The sequence below is a fragment of the Lepus europaeus genome, chromosome 5 (assembly GCF_033115175.1).
Source record: "Lepus europaeus isolate LE1 chromosome 5, mLepTim1.pri, whole genome shotgun sequence".
In the NCBI taxonomy this organism is placed as follows: domain Eukaryota; kingdom Metazoa; phylum Chordata; class Mammalia; order Lagomorpha; family Leporidae; genus Lepus; species Lepus europaeus.
Genome location: NC_084831.1, coordinates 77,893,110 through 77,914,483, shown reverse-complemented (window position 1 = coordinate 77,914,483; position 21,374 = coordinate 77,893,110). Strand labels below are relative to the sequence as shown.

At 39.4% G+C, this 21,374-nt stretch overlaps 1 protein-coding gene across 1 annotated transcript; it reads right to left on the bottom strand.

The window, feature by feature from the left end:
• Nucleotides 1–508: 508 nt before the first annotated feature.
• Nucleotides 509–17,738, bottom strand: RPF1 (ribosome production factor 1 homolog). Its single transcript, XM_062191635.1, has 9 exons — nt 17,486–17,738; nt 16,116–16,172; nt 14,525–14,605; nt 9,348–9,443; nt 8,632–8,785; nt 2,440–2,522; nt 1,879–2,060; nt 1,559–1,685; nt 509–788 (listed from the first exon to the last, which is right to left on the bottom strand). Exons 1-9 carry the CDS (start codon nt 17,711–17,713, stop codon nt 747–749), a joined length of 1,050 nt encoding a protein of 349 aa, XP_062047619.1. The 5' UTR covers nt 17,714–17,738; the 3' UTR covers nt 509–746.
• Between the last annotated feature and the right edge of the window lie 3,636 nt (nt 17,739–21,374).

Sequence of the window (21,374 nt, the reverse complement as noted above, 5' to 3'; positions counted from 1 at the left end):
AGCAGCCAGGACTAGAACCTATGCCCAAATGGGATGCGGGCGCTTTAGGCCAGGGCTTTAACCCACTGCGCCACAGCACCCATGTAACAAATATTTCAGATGAACTCCTTTTAGGGGTATTATTGATTGTACCTAAAAATAAGTTACTTCGTAACACATGGCTTTGTTAACAAGAACAGTTAGAGACTGAAATAATTTCATTAGCAAAAGTAAAGAATTTAAATCCTTCAAGTACTATGTGTAATGAAGCACAAAGAAAAGATTAGCTTCAGTTTTGAAACTTTCCTTCAAATCCTGATCAATCATATTGCTTTAAATCTTCTGCCCTTCTGAAAGGCTTAAAGAATGTTAAAATATTCCAAAAACCTTATCTCCAGTTTCAAACTATGTGTCAGATACCAAGATTAATCTAGCATAGTATCCATCAACCACTTTATCTCCAGCCCATGTGCTCTTTGAAAATGCAAATGAAAGTTAAATTTAGATTTAATTCAATCTGACTCATGGCAATTATGAAACAAAAGGTTTATTAAACCTAAATGACCACTTTAAACTGTCAGCAAAATGACTTATATTTACTATATAAACAATGGCAGTCCAGGGTACTTGGTCATTTTTGTCCAGACATGAAAGGGAGTTTTTGAAATCAGTAAATGCCATTTTGAAAAAAGGTATTCCATTCAGAAATAATTTACCAAGTTCAAGATAAGCCTGTTCAGCAAAATCCAAGTTATCCCCTCAGTACTTTACAAATGAAATTTTCTTCTACTTGTGTCCATTTCCCGAGGCTGAAAATTAAAAGGAAAAAATGAATTACTCAGATAACACAATAAAAATTAACTTTTCTTAGATCTTCGTAAGTAACACTAGTTCTGAAAAACACTTGAGTTTGAGACCCTAAATATTCTACTTCAGGACTAATATAAAAATTTTGCCAGTTGTTATTCCATGTGTAAGTGCATAATTATAAATAAATACTACTTTAAAGAAAATGATTCATTTATTTGAAGTCAGTTACAGGGAGAGAGGGATAGATCCATCTCCTGGGTGACTCCTCAAATGGCTGCAACTTTTCAGGTTTGTGCCAGGTTGAAGCCAGGAGCTTCATCTGGGTCTCCCACATGGGTGCTGGGGCCGAAACACTTGGGCCATTCATTGTCTGCTGCTTTTCCCAAACCACCCGGTGGCTGGATGGGAAGCAGGGCAGTTGTGACACAAACCGGCACCCTTATGGGATGCTGGCCTTGCAGGCAGAGACTTTACCTGCTAGGCCACAATGCTAGCCCCAAAAATGTACTTAAGTGAGCTACACACCAGACAGAAAACATTCTATAATAATATTTACATTTAAGGTGATAATCTGTAGTCTTGTGTAAAGCCTCTTGCAATAATTCTCAGGAATACTTAAAATGAACCAGATACCAAAGCAGATCTGTTCTTTCTAGCTAATGGGGCAGTAATTCAGTAGTATAAATTAAAACATGAACACTCAAAGTTGTTCATGGTTGTCTTCTCATTCCATACTTTTGAAATGATTTTTTAAACAGTAAGGGCATACCTTATGGACCCATTCATATTCTCCATATTTAGAATCAAAGGTTCCTTTCTGAAGAGATCTTAATTTTAAGGTAAAACGTGGTCCAAGTTCCTGGATTCCTGCTTTCTTTTCACTCTTGAATATGTATCTTTAAAGACAAAAGAAATTAAAGCTAGAAATTAGTCTCAATGAATCCAACTGTCATTTCTTTAATATTACAAGTATTTCTTCTCTTCAGTATTTGTCACAATATATTAGAAACTTGTATGTTAGAAAGTTTTCACATTGAAAACAAAGTTCATGATGGAAGTCAAAATCCAAGTTAAAAATACCTTCCTCACCTGTGAAATCTGAAGAAGATAAAATCCCGCTGATTATGGAATGTAGCAACTTGCCTTCCAATAAACTGAGGATTATGGGGAAAGAGAGAAGCAAACATACGACCAATAGAATGACCTAGCCGTGTTGTAAAATTATTCAGAATTATTTCAGGTCTGTGTTCTGTGGGGTCCTTGCCTCTTCTCTAGAAAAAATACAATAATGAATTAGGCTAATTAGCAAATAACACATCTTGATGCAATTTCAAGTATTGGAATTTACATAATTTTTAAATTTTTGTGAATGGCAAGCTACCACAGGTTTACCAAATTGATGGATAACGATGTATCAGTTACTTTAATAGGCTATGGACAGAGCAGGAAAGTCTAGAAAACCAACATGTTTTGTGGTATTGACTATTCCTATCCACCACAACCTTAATCCATAATCCCACAAGAAAACTATCAGTAAATAGAAACTTCTTTGATTAGGAAAACAAGTGGATATTATTAAAAATCAATTAGGTCTGTATGACAATCAAATACCTTGTGAACAGTGCTAACGAAGGAACACATAAAACTCACCTTAATTTCTTTACGAAGACGAACACTGCTCATTTTAAAATGAGCAGTTGGACCATTTGGCAAGTGACTCAAAATCAGTCCATCTGTTTATGAAAGTTAAGAAAACACATTAAAGTTTAACTCGTGTTTATGTAGTGGCAGGCATTTGTTGCAGTGGTTATGATGCCACTTAGGACTCCAGTATCCCATGATGGAGAGCTGGGTTCAAGTCCTGACTGCTTCAGATCCAGCTTCCTGCTAATGCACACCCTGGGAGGCAGCAGGTGATGGCTGAAGTATTTGGGTTCCTGCCATCCATGTGAGAGTCTGAGTTCCTGGCTCCTCTCTTTGGCCAGGCCCAGACTAAACTGTTATAAGCATTTTAGGGAGTCAATCAGTAGAATGGGAGATCTCCCTCCCTCTCTCCTTTTCAAATAGGTAAAAAATTTAACTGATCCTTTATCAGACCCTCAAATCAGTAGCTAAGTGAATAGCTGGATGCATGTATTCCACTGAGTTAAGTATTCCTCCCATACCAAACACAAAACATGTAACATAAATATTTTAAGAAAATAGTCCTTTTTTTTTTTTTTTCTTTTCACAATGCAATACATAGCTTTAATAGAGTATCTGAGTTTCCAAAGTAGATGAAAAGGCTATTTAATGACCACTACTCAGCCAGGGATAGGAAAGGATGAGATCCTAGAATGATGTAGCCTTGTCAATACAGGTTTATCTCCATGTTCAGAAGACTTCCAGCCCTACAAATACCACCTTCATGTTTGTATGGTTAGGGTATGCTTTAAATATTGCCCCAAGGGGCTGGAGTCATAGTGCAGCAGAGAAAGCCATGACCTGGCTGCTCCACTTCCAATCTGGCTCCCTGCTAATGGCCTGGGAAAAAAAGCAATGGAAGATGGCCCAAGTGCCTGGGCCCCTGCTACCCACATGGGAGACCTGGAAGAAGCTCCCTGCTCATGGCTTCAGCCATTGTGGCCATCTGGAGAGTGAACTAGGGGGTAGAAACTCTCTCATCTCTCCCTCTCTCTGACTTTCAAATAAATAAATCTTTAAAAAAATAAATATCACCCCAAGAGTACACTCCTAAATGCTCCTGAAATCAAGGTTATTAATAGTTCTGAAAAGATAAGCTCTTAGAATTATTGTGCCATAAATTATAATCAACTGATTAATAACCATTTACTACTTATGATCAGATAATTAGGCTAAAATAAATACAGGATACCTACCTACAATCATCAGGTTTCACTGCCCAAAAGCTCTCAAAATTCTGGCTGCAGCAAACTGAAGATTACTGCCTCAACACTGCTCAAACTTCACGACATGCAACACCTTTATTTTCTCAATGAATAACTTAAGGCTCTTATTTTACAGCACTATAAGCAGGCAGAACTGATAGCAGTAGACTCAGTTTTCAATTTATAGCATGCTTTTCTAGATTAAGAAAAATTTTCGAACATCTGATTCAGGAACAGCATTAATGTTGCTCAAAATGAAAACTGTTTCTCAAGTCTATATGAACATAATCTGTTTTACAAAACAGATGTTGCTATTTTAGTTATCTTCAACTTCTCCATCTCTCACTAAATCTTAACTGCTTTTCTTTTCACAAGTTCTCTTTTTACCCTTCAGCTTCCTTTTTACTCTTACCATTAGAGTCTTTGTTGAAGGCCCGTGGATTTTTCCATCTAAATTATTAAAGCAGTATACTGATTGGTCCTACTTTCTCTCTCACCATTTCAAGTATAACATCTACAAGAGGCTGTAAATCAAATCTGGAGTTAGGCCTTGGTTCTGTAACTAATCAGCTATGGGATTTGGCTGTTATATCTGTACCATGGATTCTCATGTGCTAAGTGAAAAACTAGATTCTTTCATTGTCTTGCCACAGATTCACCCATACTAAGACATAAGTATGGCTGGCGCCGCGGCTCAATAGGCTAATCCTCCGCCTAGCGGCGCCGGCACACCGGGTTCTAGTCCCGGTCGGGGCACCGATCCTGTCCCGGGTGCCCCTCTTCCAGGCCAGCTCTCTGCTGTGGCCAGGGAGTGCAGTGGAGGATGGCCCAAGTGCTTGGGCCCTGCACCCCATGGGAGACCAGGATAAACACCTGGCTCCTGCCATCGGATCAGCGCGGTGCGCTGGCCGCAGCGCGCTACCGCGGCGGCCATTGGAGGGTGAACCAACGGCAAAAGGAAGACCTTTCTTTCTGTCTCTGTCTCTCACTGTCCACTCTGCCTGTCAAAAAAAAAAAAAAAAAAAAAAGACATAAGTATGGCACTCTTGGGTACAATCTACTGTTCTAACCTGTTTTTTTAACCCTGTGGCCCCCAAAGCTGTTTTGCAGATATTCACAATTTCATGCACTGTATATGTTAGTATCATGCATTTTTAGCTCAAGCTATTTCAAATACTTGTATTACTTATCTGTTAAGGCTCACCTCAAATTCCACCTCGTTTTACTCAAGATTAGAGTTCTAATTAAATGTTAGGTTAATTAACATAACATTCATCACTTAAATTTGAGTTACAATTATGACAATCCCTTTCTTAACTGATCTGTTCACTTTTGGAAATAGATCTGTTTCTTACAGATATTAGTGCTTACCACGTGGCAGATTACCATTCTTCCCCTTTTTAAAGATTTTCCCCAGATTCATCTTAATGAAGTAAGCCGAGACAAGCTCTATCAATTGCACATGTGAAAATCATAAAATATTCACAGGACTAGGAGATATAAAAGTCATTTCTTCCAACCAAAATCAAGGCTTGACTCCTTTCTGCAACATTCACACTAAGTTGTGGTTTATGTTGAAAGCAAAGCACAAATCCCAAATATATCAGTTTCTATATAACTTGCTTTCCTGAGTACTTCCATTGTACAAGCTTTATTAATGTTATTGCTAATCCCTAACCAAACATGCCCTCTATCAATAATGAGGAAAAGTTGCCTACTTAACCCTACAAGAGACCCAATATGACAAATAGCAAACTATTAATACATTTTGACTAAAAAATTACACTCTTAGAAAGAAAAGGCAGTGTAGCTGAAAGAAATAGATGGTGTAAGTGAAATTTGTTTATGTGTATAACACTTCAGAGAAAACAAAGATTAAAAAGTTTCATTGATGAGTGGTTGCTTAGCAGAGTTTCTGGCAACCCTAAAATGATTTAACTGCCAAAAATGAAAACAGACCCTACTACTTTATTTGCAGTGGGGGGGATTAAAAAAATAGCAGCAGCTACCTTAATAATACATCTTTTCTGGTACTTAACATTGACTAAACTTTTGGCAATAAACATACTATTACAAAGTTGGGTTTTGTCTGTTTCAGTTTCTAGAAAGTTACAGGTACAAGTGGATAAAGTAATACATTCAGGCTGGCGCCGTGGCTCAACAGGCTAATCCTCTGCCTTGCGGCGCCGGCACACCGGGTTCTAGTCCCGGTTGGGGCACCGGATTCTGTTCCAGTTGCCCCTCTTCCAGGCCAGCTCTCTGTGTGGCCAGGGAGTGCAGTGGAGGATGGCCCAAGTGCTTGGGCCCTGCACCCCATGGGAGACCAGGAGAAGCACCTGGCTCCTGCCATCGGATCAGCGTGGTGCACCGGCCGCGGCGGCCATTGGAGGGTGAACCAACGGCAAAGGAAGACCTTTCTCTCTCTCTCTCTCTCACTGTCCACTCTGCCTGTCAAAAAAAAAAATAATAATAATAATAAAAAAAGTAATACATTCAAGCTACATAGAACACAATAAAAGCCATAAGTTATTTTTTAAAAAAATAATTTTTAAGCCATTAACTTAAGCACAGTATTCACTGATATTTTAATAACTCATTTAATTGGTCATCTTGAGAGTTATGAATTCACAGTAAACCACCACCAACAACAAAAATAAACCTAGATATCTCTTATGTGATTTCTTATTTCAAAACAGAAATAAATACTTTTGAGTTTAAATGACACATTCAATTCAGATCTGAGACTCACAGAAAAAGTTTCAGATTGTCTCTGGCCGCTGAAACACTACCAATCAGCTTAAATCCCTACCTCAAAAACAATCCTGATACCACCTCTGACAATATAATATATAGCCATACTAAAATACACGCAGATCCCTAACTGGGTCTGCCCTTTCAAGTCTCTATCTTTCCAAACGGTTCTCCCACTGCCCGAGCACCTTTAATCTGCATTATTAAACTCTCACCCTTGTCTTCCTGAAACCAGTAAGAGCTTCTCCCTCTCCCTGATATCCTAAAGTGCTGTTTTACCAGACATAGGATTTCTACTATGTCCTACATTTCTCTCTTTAACTGTTTAAGCCATACTATATTTTATTAACTTAAAACTGTTCACTGATATTTTAATTCATTTAACTGGTCATTTTTAGATGACCAAATTTATTTAATCCAACAATGAATAGATCAATCTGTTTAATCCAACTATAAATTCTTTGACTATCTCTTATCTCCGCATCTTTTATTAAGCATTGAAACAGTTTCTTGACTGGAGCATATAACTGATAAATGGTGAATAAAAAGGAAAAATCGATTTCAAGAGTCTTAGACAGAGATATATAATGTCACCTTCAGAACTAATGTCCTCAAGAAACCTCGACCTGATTGTTGAGAGACAGTTAACTATTGTTACTTTTTACTGTGTATATCCCTATGGTTTTGTTTTGTTGGTTGTTTTTCTTTTCTCTTTTTCCTCTGTTTTCTTCCTCTCTCTCTCATCTACCTCACACTGTAGGCTGAACTCTCTATGTAACACAGAGTTAATTATATGTATTTTAAAGCAATTGGAAAAAAGATACCAGCTATAAAAAAAGGGAGGGAATAAGAGATGGAGGAGGTAATCTAAAACTGTGAAAAAAAAGTATAGTTATGCATACAAGCATACAGACTCACCTCTAACGGTACAGCCTAAGAACTAATCATGGGGCTCCAAACCCATAAGAACCGGTGGTATAAACACCATCTTCAGTGTTACAATGATAAACTTAAGCGTTAAAGGCAACAGATAGACCAGTCTAAGTTTATAAGGGACGACATAAAGAACATCAAAATAAAAAAAAAAAAAAAAAGTAAAAATAATAGAATTAAAAAAGGAAGGAGGTGCCAACATGGGAAGCAGTCTGCACAGTAGACTCCTAGAATGACTTTCGCAGTAAATAACACTCTAACCCCAGAATTAACCCATAAGGCTTCCTGGTCAGGCTGAAAGGTCTGCAAGCGCATCTCAGGCATGGAAACACAAGACTCTGCAGAAAAAAAAACAACCCTACACAGAGGATCTCTGCGAGACCTCAGAGTAAAGAAAGGGTCATCAAAGAAGGAGACACTCTTCTCTGAAGGGAGAGAACATCCTCTTTGCTTATGGTTGTGTCCAAATAACAACGGAGTCTATGGTCACAAAAAGCCATCATAGCCCTGGCAGCTCATGACAAGCAGCAGGTGATCACTGGCGTCATAACACAAGTGTTAATTGTTAAAGGAACAACAGCAGTCAATGTGCACTTGCTCCCCAGGTAGGACCTCTGTCCCTATTGAATTGCAATATGAGAATCGACTGCAAATTCTCTCCCCAAACTGTACTCTATATATTGGGTGTGGGTGTGGGGGCAAATTGTTGAACTCTATGATTAGCAGAGATGGTCCTCTACATATAAAGTCATACTAAAAATGATCCATAATGAAAAAGGAGATGGGAGAGGGAATGGGAGGTGGGAAGGGAGCAGGGTGGGGGGCATGAGGGAAAGAACCACTATATTCCTAAAGTTGTATCTATGTAAAAATGTATTAAATTAAAAAAAAGTCCTTAAAGTTAGAGGGACCATTTCCTTACTCTTAATATATATAACCATTAGGTCACTCCCCAAATGCTCACAAATAGCTGAGGTTAGCCTGGGCTGGAGCCAGTAACCATGAACACAATCTGTATGTCGCATGAGGGTGGCAGGAACCCAATTACTTTTGAGCCATCCCCATTGCCTCCAAGGGTCTGCATTGGTAAGAAGCTGGAGTTAGAAATCAAGCCAAGTACCCTGATGTGATACATGAGCATCTTAACTGCAAGGCTAAATGCCTGCTCTTTAAAACACATTTTTAAAGGGGGTGAGGGAAGGTACAGAAATGCCTCCTTAATGAAAAAAGGAAAACTTCTTTAATATTACAATAATAATAAAAAGGATACTTGGTGTTTTACGATCTTCATTAATAACAATCAGATCTGTGAAATCTCTTGAAATGCACTGTGGAATAATTTTTTTCAGAGCCAGTCCTCTTCTGTAATAAACATGTGAGTTTGGTATAACTGTGGAGAGCTGTTCACAAAGTTTTACTGTTCTCTGTAAAACAAAGCAACAAAAATTCTCAAGAGACAGAATAAAATCTTACATGGTATAATATTCATTATGAAAGAAACAATGATGATTATAAGCCAGTGCTATTTCTGAAAGCAAGATGGGAAAGAATGAAATATAACAATGTTTCTCATCTTTTACCAAAGGCTGATCGTCCGAAAGCAGTGGTTCTCAACCAGGGGTGATTCTGCTGCACCAATGAACATTTAACAATGCCCTAAAGACAGTTTTGGTAGTTATGATTGGTGGCAGATGGTTGGTAATAGGTAGCGGCCAGGCATGCTGATAAACATCCTATAATGAAGAGGATAGCTCACTATAACAAAGAATTATTTAGCCCAAAATGTTAATAGTGCTGAGGTTGAGAAAGCCTATCTAGAAGAATCATGGTTAGTTTATCTATAGCATATCACCAGTACATTTAGCTTATTCAGTTCCATTATATAAGGCAGTTAAATAATTAACTCTTCTGAGCAGAATACTTTAAACTGTAAAACTAATGTAAGAAAATTAAGAACTTAAGAGCTACACTAATCAATTTGTTTACCCCATGAGGTCTATCTGATGTTGTGATGAGAATCTTGGGAGAAGTTTGTCTGTTGAAGTAAGAAGCAAATTCATCTGTAGCTTCATCATAAGCAACCTAAGAACAGAGATGAGAGATAATTTTACAACAAATACTTTACTAGACCAGATTTTTATCTTTTCTTTCTTTATTTATTTATTTGAAAGTCAGAATTACACAGAAGGAGGGAAGGAGGGAGAAAGTGAGAGAGAGAGAGAAATAGAGAGAGAGAGAGAGGTCTCCCATCTGATGGTTCACTCCCCAATTGGCCGCAACGGCTGGAGCTGCGCCAATCCGACTCTAGGAGCCAGGAGCTCCCTCCAGGTCTCCCACGTGGATGCAGGGGCCCAAGTACTTGGACCATCTTCTACTGCTTTCCCAGGCATTAGCAAAGAGCTAGATCGGAAGTGGAGCAGCCGGGTCTTGAACCAGCGCTTCAGGCCAGGATGTTAAACCACTGTGCCACAGCACTGGCCCCCAGATTTTTATCTTTAAGATTTATTTTAAAAGCAGAGTGAGGCCAGCACTGTGGTGCAGCAGGTTAAAGCCCTGGCCTTCAGTGCCGGCATCCCATATGGGTGCTGGCTCAAGTCCCAGCTGCTCTACTTCCGATCCAGTTTCCTGTTAATGGCCTGGGAAAGCAGCAGAGATGGCCCAAGTACTTGGGCCCCTGCACCCAAGTGGGAGGCCTGCAAGAAGCTCCTGTCTACAGATTGGCTCAGCACCAGCTGTTGCAGCCATTTAGGAGTGTACCAGCAGATATGGAAGACCTCACTCTCTGTCTCTACCTCTCTATATAACTCTTTCAAATAAATAAAATAAATCTTTAAAGAAAAAAAAGCAGAGTAAGAGAGAAAGATCTCTCATCTGCTGATTCACTTCCCAAATGCCCATGAAAGTCAGGGCTGGGCCAGGCCAAAGCCAGAACTCAAATTAGGGTCTCCCTGTGGGAGGAAGGAACACAACTCCTTGAGCCACCACCTGCTACCTCAAACCCAGGTGCTCTGATATAGAACATGAGCATTCCATGTGATATCTTAACCATCAAGCCAAATGTCTCCCACTGGTCCAGAATTTTAAAGGATTCTGACACTGATTACCTAACTGGTAGGGCATTTACAAAAGGACTGGTATTAATGGCAACATGAATAGGTTGGATGATTTCGTGTCTGCAGGATACAAGTATAAAACTGGACAATGTCAGATACTTCTAGAGTTCAGTCATATGCTGAATCATGGTGCTCCGGTCAACTATGGACTACTTAAGTCAGTGATCCTCTAAGATACAAAGGAGTTGAAAAACACACAGTGAGGCTGAAGTACAATGTTGGTATAAACAAACTAAGGCTTTGGCAGTTGTATAAAAGTGTTATGTAGCAGTAGCCACCTGCCTCATGTTTATTGTAGTCTTTTGTTTGCATCATTTTCTCTCGTGCTTATTTAATCTAAAGTTGTTCATCATGGCTCTGGAAGAAATCGACTACACCACTTTTATATATCTGTAGCCTAGGTCCATTGTAGGCTCCATCTAGGTCTATATAAGCAACCTAAAGAAGTTTGTACAATGATGAAATCAGCTAAAGACTCATTTCTCATAATGTATTCCTTTTGTTAAGTGATGCATGACTGTACATGTAGAGGGAGTCCCAAAGGGGCAGTTATAGCTGAAGAAATAATGGCTGGAAATACCCCAAACTTGATGAAAAATATTAGCATAAAAAAAAGTCCAAGAGCTCAATAAATCCCAAGGAGGATGAAAAGAACAATACCTAAACATCAGAGCCAAACTGCTAATAGTTAAAAGCTGAAACAATTCTGAAATAAGATATAGTGAAAAACACTGATAATTAGTGGAAACAAATGGTTAAAATGCAGTGGAATTGTACATTCAAAGTACTAAAAGGAAAAAAGGACAATTAAGAATTTTATATCTTGCAAAATTATCTTTTAAAAATGAAGGCGCAGGCAGGCAGGCATTATGGTACAGGGGTTTAAACCACTTCTTGGAACTCCCTTATTCCATATCAAAGCACAGGCTTGAGTCCTGGCTACTCTGCTTCTGATCCAGTTTCCTGTAAATGCATAATGGAAAGCAGCAGATCATGGTTCATGTGCTTGGGCCCCCGTGGAAAACCCATGTGGAGAACCCAGATGGAGTTCCAGACTCCAAGGTTTTGGCCTGGCACAACCCTGGCTATTGCAGGCATATAGGGAGTGAACCAGCAGATGCAAGATCTCTTTATTGCTTTGCCTTTCAAGTATATGAAAAAAGAAAATTTGGGGGGCCAGCATTGAGGTACAGTGGGTAAAGCCATGACCCACAATGCTGGCATCCCATATGTATAACAGCTTGTGTTCCAGCTGCTCCACTTCTGATCCAGCTCCCTGCTAATGCCTTAGGTAAAGCAATAGAAGATGGCCACCTGGGGAGTGAACCAATGGATCAACGATCTCTTTCTGACTCTCAATATCTCTCTGCAACTCTTTCAAAATAAATAAATAAATCCTTAAAAAAATTTTTTTAAATGAAGACAAAAGAAGCATACTTTCACATAAACAAAAACTGAGATAATAGTTGCTATTAAATCTGCTATAAAAACAAAGACGAAACAAAGTCCTATAAGCTGAAAGAAAATGACATCAGACAGCAACTGAGATCCGGAAGATGAAAAGAAGAAAACTGTTAATTGTAAATAGGTAGATAAATATAACACTATATGTGTATGTACATAATTCTTCATTTCTTTTAAAAAACATGAGGTTGTTTAAGCAGAAATTATAACACTAAGTTTATAGCACACAAAAATGTAGTGTATATGATAATAAGAAAAAGGTAGAGGAACAAAACTGTCTTAGTACAAACCTGCCATATTTTCCAGAACTGTGTCAGTATTTTTTTTTAAGTTAATTGTGATACAGATGCAATCTGCAATTCCTAAAGTGACCAAGAACTCAATTGTAGCTTTAAAAATGAAGAATAGGCCGGCGCCGTGGCTTAACAGGCTAATCCTCCGCCTTGTGGCACTGGCACACCAGGTTCTAGTCCCGGTTGGGGCACCAGATTCTATCCCGGTTGCCCCTCCTCCAGGCCAGCTCTCTGCGGTGGCCCGGGAAGGCAGTGGAGGATGGCCCAAGTCCTTGGGCCCTGCACCCTCATGGGAGACCAGGAGAAGCACCTGGCTCCTGGCTTTGGATCAGTGAGATGCGCCGGCCGCAGCGGCCACTGGAGGGTGAACCAACGGCAAAAAGGAAAACCTTTCTCTCTGTCTCTCTCACTATCCACTCTGCCTGTCAAAAAGAAAACAAACAAACAAACAAAAACTTAAAAATGAATAAGAATAAAAATGGCATACTAAAAAATATTTAATACCAAGGATATCAGTCCAGGAGAAACAGGAAAAATAGAGATACAAGATATTTTGAGATCAAAGCAAAATGGTAGACGTATATCAATAACCAACTTAAAATGTTTGTCAGACTGAATAAAAAAGCAAGATCCAACCAGATGGTATCTGTAGGTGGTATAACCTAAGTACAAAGATGTGAATTGGGGGTGGGCATTGTGGCATTGCAGGCTAAGCCACCCCTGAGACTGCGATGCTGCATATGACATGAAAGTACCTAGGGGGTGAGGAACTTGGGTTCCTGCCATCCACATGGGAGCCCAGATGGAGTTCCTGACTCCTGACTTCAGACTAGTCCAGCTTTAGCTGTTGTGGGCATTGGTAGAGTAAATCAGAGAATGGAAGATCAATCTCTCTCTCTTCTCCCCTCTCCCTTACAAATAAATAAATAAATCGTACAAAGCTGTAAGTTAACAGTAAAAGCATTTTTAAAAAAGGATGTACCACGCAGTCAGTAATGAGAGTTTAAGGAGCTACATGGACATTAAACAAAATAGACATTTAAAAAAAGAAATACTGCTAGACACAGAATTCTATTTATGGAATAAATACATGGAATTTATATTGGGTTAAAGGTAAATACATCCAGAAGATGTACTTATAATTATGTAATTATGTGTATATAAAGTTAGAATTATAAAAGTATATGTACCCAACAAAAGAATCCTCAAATATGTGAAGCAAAAACTGAAAGGAATAGAACAATGCAGCTAGTTAAAGATCTCAATTCTTCTTGCTCAACAACTAATAGAACTTGATAAAAACTTAGAAAGAATATACAAGATGTGAACAATACTATCAACCAACTCAAACCAACTCTGACATTCACAACAACCCATCCCAACAGAATACATGTTTTGAAATAATTCTCATATACATAATAATCCATCCTCAAAACAGAAAAATACACCTTTTCAAAAGCTACACAGACCTTCTCAGAATAAACAATAGAGCAAAGATAACGTCTTGGAAAGGACTTAAATCGAACAAAGTGCTCTATGTTCCACAATTAAGTTAGAAAGTGATGGTAAGAAAAATCTAGAAAGTCCTCAGACATTGGCAATTAAGCAAAGCACTGAATAATGAGCCAGACAGAGTGTATTGTTCACTGATGGATGTCAAATCCCTAAAACATTATCTTAATGCTTAAAATATTCAATACTTAGGCAATCAAAAAATATTTGCTGTAAGACTGAATGAATTACATTGGGTTGTATGAGGATGTATGTTAAAAAGTAGTGATAGTACCACTGTTTAAAAGCAAACTAACAAACATTACCAAACCAAGTTTCCTTTAGAAAAAATGTGAAAATACACAAAGTTTTAAAATCTCAATTTTTTTCTCACTGCACTGTTACAATCTTTTAAAGAGAGAAAACATGCAAAGGGAAAATTACTTTGAAACCAAGAGTTTTATGAAGACATCAAAAAAATCATCAAATGTTACCCTTAGGTTATCAAAATGTCTTTAACAAATACTATAAAAATCTATAGTCTGAGAAATTCTTTTAAAACCTTTAAGTTTATCTAGGCATAAAATACATTTCCAGAGAAATAAGTATTTACCACATTTTTCCTATAGCATTGAGAATATCAATTATGAAATAATCTGTACCAAACAAAAAGATATACCGACATCACATATGAATCAGTTCATTATACAACTTTTCCAGCCAACACTTTAAATATCAACAATATCAACATATAATCTATCCAGCGGGATCATTCCAACGCATTTAAGACTTTTAACATTACCTCTTCATCATTAGGGTCTACTATGGTTTCATCATACACGCGCTGGTTGTCAATGGTCTTGGGTACAGGCTTTGGTGGAGCCTAAATACAAGAGAAAAGAAATCTAAAAGAATCTATAAGAAAGAACAGAAATCCATCCATAGGACACACAATCTGTTTCTCATCTCAACCCACTGCTACTGCTTACAATGATTCTAATAATATTAAATAAGAGGCTTTTTAATCTGGGCAGAAGAATACATCTACTGGAAGAATGGCTAACTTTGAGTTTGGCGAAAGTAGCAGAGAGAAGAAAGAGGAATCAAGATAATTATCCACTAAGGAGAAAAATAACAAACATTTAAAAAAAAAAAGAAGAAAAAATATAATGGAAATAGAAGAATCACTATTCATAATGTAAATAAATAGCAAACAGCACATCAATAATGACTGGAATACTGTTACAATCAGCAATCATACAGACTCAACCTGCATAAATGAACTATTAAGGAGCAGGAAAACAGAACTGTAAGAATACAGTATGTAACTTCAGAGGTATACTACTAAAGAAATGGAAAAAATGTGAACTGATAACCATTTGGGATTTTTTTATTACACTATGAAACAAACATTAAGTTTTGAGTAATCTTTTAAGGGACATAGTTCAAGGAAGTCATCCTTCAGTCCAAAAAATAAGAATGGTGATATTTTCAAATGGTGATCAACATGTTCACTTGCTGTAACTGATCAGAGTTTCTGTATGAATATATAGTCTTTATTTCCTCGCCTCAAAAACACTAATTCTTATTGGGTTCCTTGTATTAACAGATGTGAATTGGGGAATTGAACATTTTTAAAATTTGCAAGTGTAGACTGTAACCTGGGAGTAACTACTAACAAAACGTAACAAAATGAAAATTACTTAGCTATACAACAAATAATATTTATTTAGTAGTTCTTTTAGAAGTTTTCAACAGAAAGAGTTCACTTAATACCACAAAAACAGCCAAGTCTTTTCTTGATGTTTTCTCCACTTCTCTTTGCCGTAATCCATCCAGGTCTCACCCTGCTCCTCGTCCCATTCTCATTCTTCACAGGTTCATATCGTCTGTGTCAGCTCTCATTCTTACTAAGCTCATTCTACTACAGATGAAGCTCTGTCCTGTCTTTCCCCTGACAAAGAGCCTTTGCTTTAAGTTACAAAAACTGAAACATTAGGCCTAGACTGGGAAGATTCCCCTTTCCCAAAGCTAGGGAGTGGTGCCTCTTCCTTTCAAAAATATCACATGTGAAATGCTACCACTCTGCTTATTGTTCAGATACAGAAATGCATTAGTACAAATATAAAACAGTGCATAGGAAAAATAACTTCCTATTCGTGGGTATGTCTGGAGGGGAAAGTAATCAGGAAAAACTGACAAGGGCATCCCAATGTTATTTGCTAATGTATTATTTCTTAAGCTGAGTAAAAAATATAAAAGGAGTTGTTACATAATTTTTATAACTTTTTATACATGTGAAATATTTCATAAACTTTAGAAGTCACTGCAAATACAATTAGGAAGTATTCCTTAATATAAAACAGAAAGCAGATGGCAAAAAATTTATTTACCTTATCACCAAGAGCCTCTCTCTGTTTTTTAAGTTTTTTCTTAGCTGCCAACTTTTCCTAAAAGGTTGAAAACAAAATATTGAAAAACCACCAGTTACATCACATATACACCAAAACTACCAACTAGTAATGCTATGTGTATTTAAATTAGGTAATCTTTATGATATAATAACATAGCCACCTGGACAAAGATTTTATACCTAAACGTTAAGCCAAACATGTTGGTCAATAAAATCAGATCTTGCACCTTAACAAAATCTAAATTGGTAAGTTTCAGCATTTAAAATTTCACTAGCATTAGCTCTTACTATAAAGCAAGTTAAATTAAAGAAAATGTAAAATCTAAACCAGCACAGTTGTTTTGTTTTACCAAGCTGCTTGTTTTTCTGTAAGGTGCTAAAAATGCAAAGAAACACAAGAAAGATGGGTTTCAGGTTTCCGATAAAGCCAACGCTAGTTATCCACATACCAAATCTGTTTTTAATATCAGTAAGAACTTGCAATGTTGGTTATGATTATTTGTACTGTAAAGTATCTTCTGGAGATTTCTAAACAGAATGCTTGACATTCTTGCTGTCTCTAGCGTCTCCTGACCCTCAACCCATCAAGGCAGATTAGAAATCACAGTGTCAAGTCTCCTAAGACATCCCGCATCCTGGTAGGGTCAGATGCCCGTTGTATGTACTCCGTTAGCACCTACACACGTAACGGTGAGTACAATCAGTCCAGGGACCCTACAGTAGAGTAAAAGAGGGCAGGCAAATATAAAGAATATTGTGTGTGAACTTCCATCGTACAAATGATGAGTAAATGCTTTCCTCTCGTTGAGATTTAACCAGAATTGAGCACTGTGACGCCGGGCAAATAAACATTTCCACTTTTCAGCTTATCCTTAACCTCCCAGAATGATATGAGGGAAAGGTTGCAAAGAACAAATCCAACCACCAGCCCAGCCCACATTACTAATTTAATCAAGAGCTGTTTGGACTTGCTCTGTACAGTCTACATTACAGATTCTCAAAGTTCACCAACGTCGTGTAGAGTGGCAAAGCGGGGGACCGAGACGTCAAGAGCGGGTACTCTCCACTAGGAGAGCAGGACTGCCGGCTTTCCTTTGGCGGAGGCCGCCACGGAAGGGAAAACTCCACCCTGAGGCTCAAACGGCTGAACATGCAGTTCCCAAAGTACAGCGAGAGCGCCACTAACACGAGAGCAAAGAGGCGCCCCTCCGGACAACCCTTCGGGCGCAACTGACACCCACTCGGGTCCCCCGGGAAGAGACGAAGACGCCTGTGCGCTCCCCGCCTCCGTCCCGACCACGCGCGAGCCACATTGCGCACGCGCCCTGGCCGCTTCCGCCCGTCGCCTACCTTGCGCTGCTGCTGCTTCCACCGCGTGAACATTAAGTGTCGCCGCTGTTTGTTCTTAATCTCGGAAATGCTGAAACCTGGCGGAAACGCAGCCGCTTTCGGGGGCTGAACCCCGCTTTCTGTCGCCTCATCCCCAGCGACTGTGGCCTCCTGCGGTTCTTCGGTAACGGCTTTCCTTTTCAGGTTTTTCTTCCCCCCACTGCCGGTCTTATCCGCGGCTTTCGCCATTTTCTTTGGTTCTTTGCGTCGGCACGGAAACGGAAGTGGTATTTCTTTGAGCCCCGCCTTACAGGTTTACTTCCGGTGTCGCGAACTTGGGAGAAAAAAAAAAAAAAACCTTAGTGAGTTTTAGCTATTTTAGAAGATTGTAAAACCGAGGGTTGAAGGACTTTTAGGTGACTTGCCCAGCTGTGTGAACAGCGAGATGATCAGTGTGCGGACTCGTTTAGTGAGCGTCCATTGTGTGCCAACTCTTCGAAATAATGAAACAAAAGAATCTTTGCCCTACTTCGCTGACGTTTTATTGGAAAGAAAGAAAATGAGTGCACAAGTTCTGTGGGGGAGCTATAGGGCAAAACAGTATGGAAAAAATAGAATAAAAAGATGAGAGGGCAGAGTGACACATTGCAACTTTAAATAGGATTCTCAGAGTAAGCATCATTGAAAAAGTTACGTGAAAAGTAATGGATTAACTAGGGGAAGAGCTGTTAATGCAAGCAAAGCTGATTATCTAGGAAAAAAGTCTAGGCCAGAGACCCATGTAGGGCCTGTTCAAGAAACACCATGGAGGGGCCCCATTTGCCATAGAAGTTCAGACACTCAGACAGACACACACACACACCCATATTGGACTGTCTGGGTTTGAGCTCTGGCACCACCAGATTCCAGCTTCCTGCTAATGTGCTCTCTGGGAAGCCCCAGATGATGGCTTGGCTCAGAAGTTACCCGCATTTGGAGAGTGAGCCAGAGAAATGGGAGATCTCTCTGCCTTTCAGATAAATAAAAGGTAAAAAGGAGAAACATGAGTGCCCTAGAGTCCTGGCTGCTCCATTTCTGATGCAGCTCTCTGCTGATGTGCCTGACAAAATGGTAGAAGGTGGCCCAAGTATTTAGGCCCCTGCTACTCAAGTGGAAAACCCACATGAAGCTCCTGGCTCCATGCCTTGGCCTGGCTCAGCCCCAGCTGTTGCATCCACTTGGGGAGTGAACCAGCAGATGACAATCTCTCAGTCTTTCCTTCTCTGTCAGTCTACCTTTCAAATAAATAAATATTTAAAAAATCAGGATTTCAGGGGCCGGCGCCGTGGCTCACTTGGTTAATCCTCCGCCTGCGGCGTCAGCATCCCATATAGGTGCCAGGTTCTAGTCCCAGCTTCTCTTCCAGTCCATCTCTCTGCTGTGGCCTGGGATAGCAGTGGAGGATGGCCCAAGTGCTTGGGCCCCTGCACCTGGATGGGAAACCAGGAGGAAGCACCTGGCTCCTGGCTTCGGATCGGTGCAGTTCTGGCCGTAGCGGCCATTTGAGAGGTGAACAATGGAAGGCAGACCTTTCTCTCTCTCTCTCTCTCTCTCTCTCTCTCACTGTCTCTAACTCTACCTGTCAAATAAATAAATAAAAAAATTCAGGATTTCAATTTTGGAAATATCAAGTTGATATTGTCCAGTAATCCATTGGTATGTATTGTTCTGCAGCAAGAAAGAGGTGTGTGAACTATTGATAAAAATTTGAGAGTTGTTGGCATATAAATATTTCAAAGCATTAGAGTAGTTATAGATGAACTGAAAAAAGAGGTGAGGGCCAAGGATTAAACCACAGAACAGTAAGATTTGAAAACCTGGCAAGAAAAGTTTGACTCAAAACAGGAGAATAGGAAGCAGCAAGCATTGTGGTATAGCAGATTAAACTGCCCTTGAGATGTCTGCATCCCAAATCAGAGTGATGGTTTGAGCCCCAGCTACTCCCATTCCAATCCAACTCACTGGCAATGTGCCTGAGAAGCAGCAGACAATGACTCAAGTATTTGAGTCCTTGCCAACCACGTGGAATATCTGTCTGGAATTTTTGGCTCAGGCTCCTGGCTTCAGTCTTTCTCAGTCCTAACTGTTACAGCCATTTGGGGGATGAATCTTGGATTGGAAGATGAAGAGTGAACCACTGAATGAAGAGCTCTCTCATGCTGTCTCTCTCTCCCTCTCTGTCTGTAACTTCAACTTTTAGATATATATATATATATTTTTTTTTTAAACGAAAAGATTATTCAAAAGGCAGAACTGGGGAGAGGGGCTAGAATTAGTCTTCCATCTATTGGGTCACTACCCAGATGGCCCCAATGACCGGGGCTGGGCCAGGCCAAAGCCAGGAGCCTGGAACTCCATTTGGGTCTCCCATGAGTTTAGGGACCTTCTGCTTCCTTCTCAAGCACAAAACTAGGGAGCTGGATCTGAAATAGAGCAGCCAGAACTTGAACCCATGCTCACATGGGGTGCTGGTGTCACAGGCTGTGGCTTCACTCACTGTGCCATAATGCACACCCCGCCTCCCGTTAAAAAAGAAGACTGAGAAAATTGAGAGTAAAGGGTCATGGAATTCAAGTGGGAAATTGGTTCTCTGCCTCTGCCCTTCTCTCTGTAACTATGACTTTTAAATAAATAAATTTTTCTTTAAAAAAAGAAAGGGGTTCCCCATTGTTTAAATTTGCTGTATCCATTTTAATTTTATGAGAATTCCCTCCAAACAGACAAAAGAGCTCTTTTGGTTTACTGCTAGGAGTCAGTTTTCTTGATATGCTCAAAAATCCCATTGTCTGCAACGAGCCTTTTAATAATCTAGTGTTTTGGTGGTCATACTTCATTTTTTTACCCATTCAAGTTCTTTTTAACAAAAACTGAGTATTAAAACTATCAAAACTACATCTTTTATCAAATCCTGCTATTAAGCTACAAGTCTAAAATTACAGTTAAAAAGCTAAAACCATAATGTTTAGATTTGACATTGGATTTGAATTATACAATAAAAATGATGCTGAGCTTTTAAATCACTGATATGGGTTTGGCTGAATAAAGCATAAATTTCAGGTGTAATTTATTTTCAAAAGAATAATCAAAAAGAAGAGAAGGGGGAGGAGGGGCAGGAAGAAAAGACGGAACTTCATCTGTAAAATACAAGCTGAAAAATATTTTGGATGTGTATTCTAGACTCAATAGTCCATCTCCCTAAATATATCTTTTCTTCATAAGAACACAAAATCCTGAAAGACTGAAGTAACTGTTTTAATTTTATTCAGTGGTGCTGTACAAATGAGACCGTAAGTTGAGACTTCCTCTATTTCCTTCATGCCTTACTCATAATAATAGTTGTATGAGTTGAAAGGACGTCTATGGCCAGAATACAATCTTTATTCTGAAGAAGTCACAAAAACATCATTTCAATTCAATGAATATGTATTTTATGCTACAGATTAAATAAGTCAAGTTGGTAGATATGGTGGGAGCAGTGAATCAGTTCTGTGTTCAGATCTTGACTCATTTAAAAATTTTTTTTTTTTTGACAGAGTGGACAGTGAGAAAGAGAGACAGATAGAAAGGTCTTCCTTTTTCAATTGGTTCACCCTCCAATGGCCACCGCGCTGGCGCACTGCGGCCGGTGCACCGCGCTGATCCAAAGCCAGGAGCCAGGTGCTTCTCCTGGTCTCCCATGCAGGTGCAGGGCCCAAGGACTTGGACCATCCTCCACTGCACTCCCGGGCCACAGCAGAGAGCTGGCCTGGAAGAGGGGCAACCGGGACAGAATATGGTGCCCCAACCGGTACTAGAACCCGGTGTGCCTGCGCTGCAGGTGGAGGATTACCCTATTGAGCTGTGGCGCCGGCCAACTCATTTAAATTTTATA

What these genes read in the sequence shown, in the direction of transcription:
- RPF1 (XM_062191635.1), bottom strand. Translation starts at nt 17,713, where the DNA reads ATGGCGAAAGCCGCGGATAAGACCGGCAGTGGGGGGAAGAAAAACCTG. An exon ending in TAGACCCTAATGATGAAGAG is followed by an intron (nt 9,444 to 14,524) that starts GTAATGTTAAAA and finishes CTCTGTTCTTAG; the next exon opens with GTTGCTTATGATGAAGCTAC. An exon ending in CATCAGATAGACCTCATGGG is followed by an intron (nt 8,786 to 9,347) that starts GTAAACAAATTG and finishes TTTGTTTTACAG; the next exon opens with AGAACAGTAAAACTTTGTGA.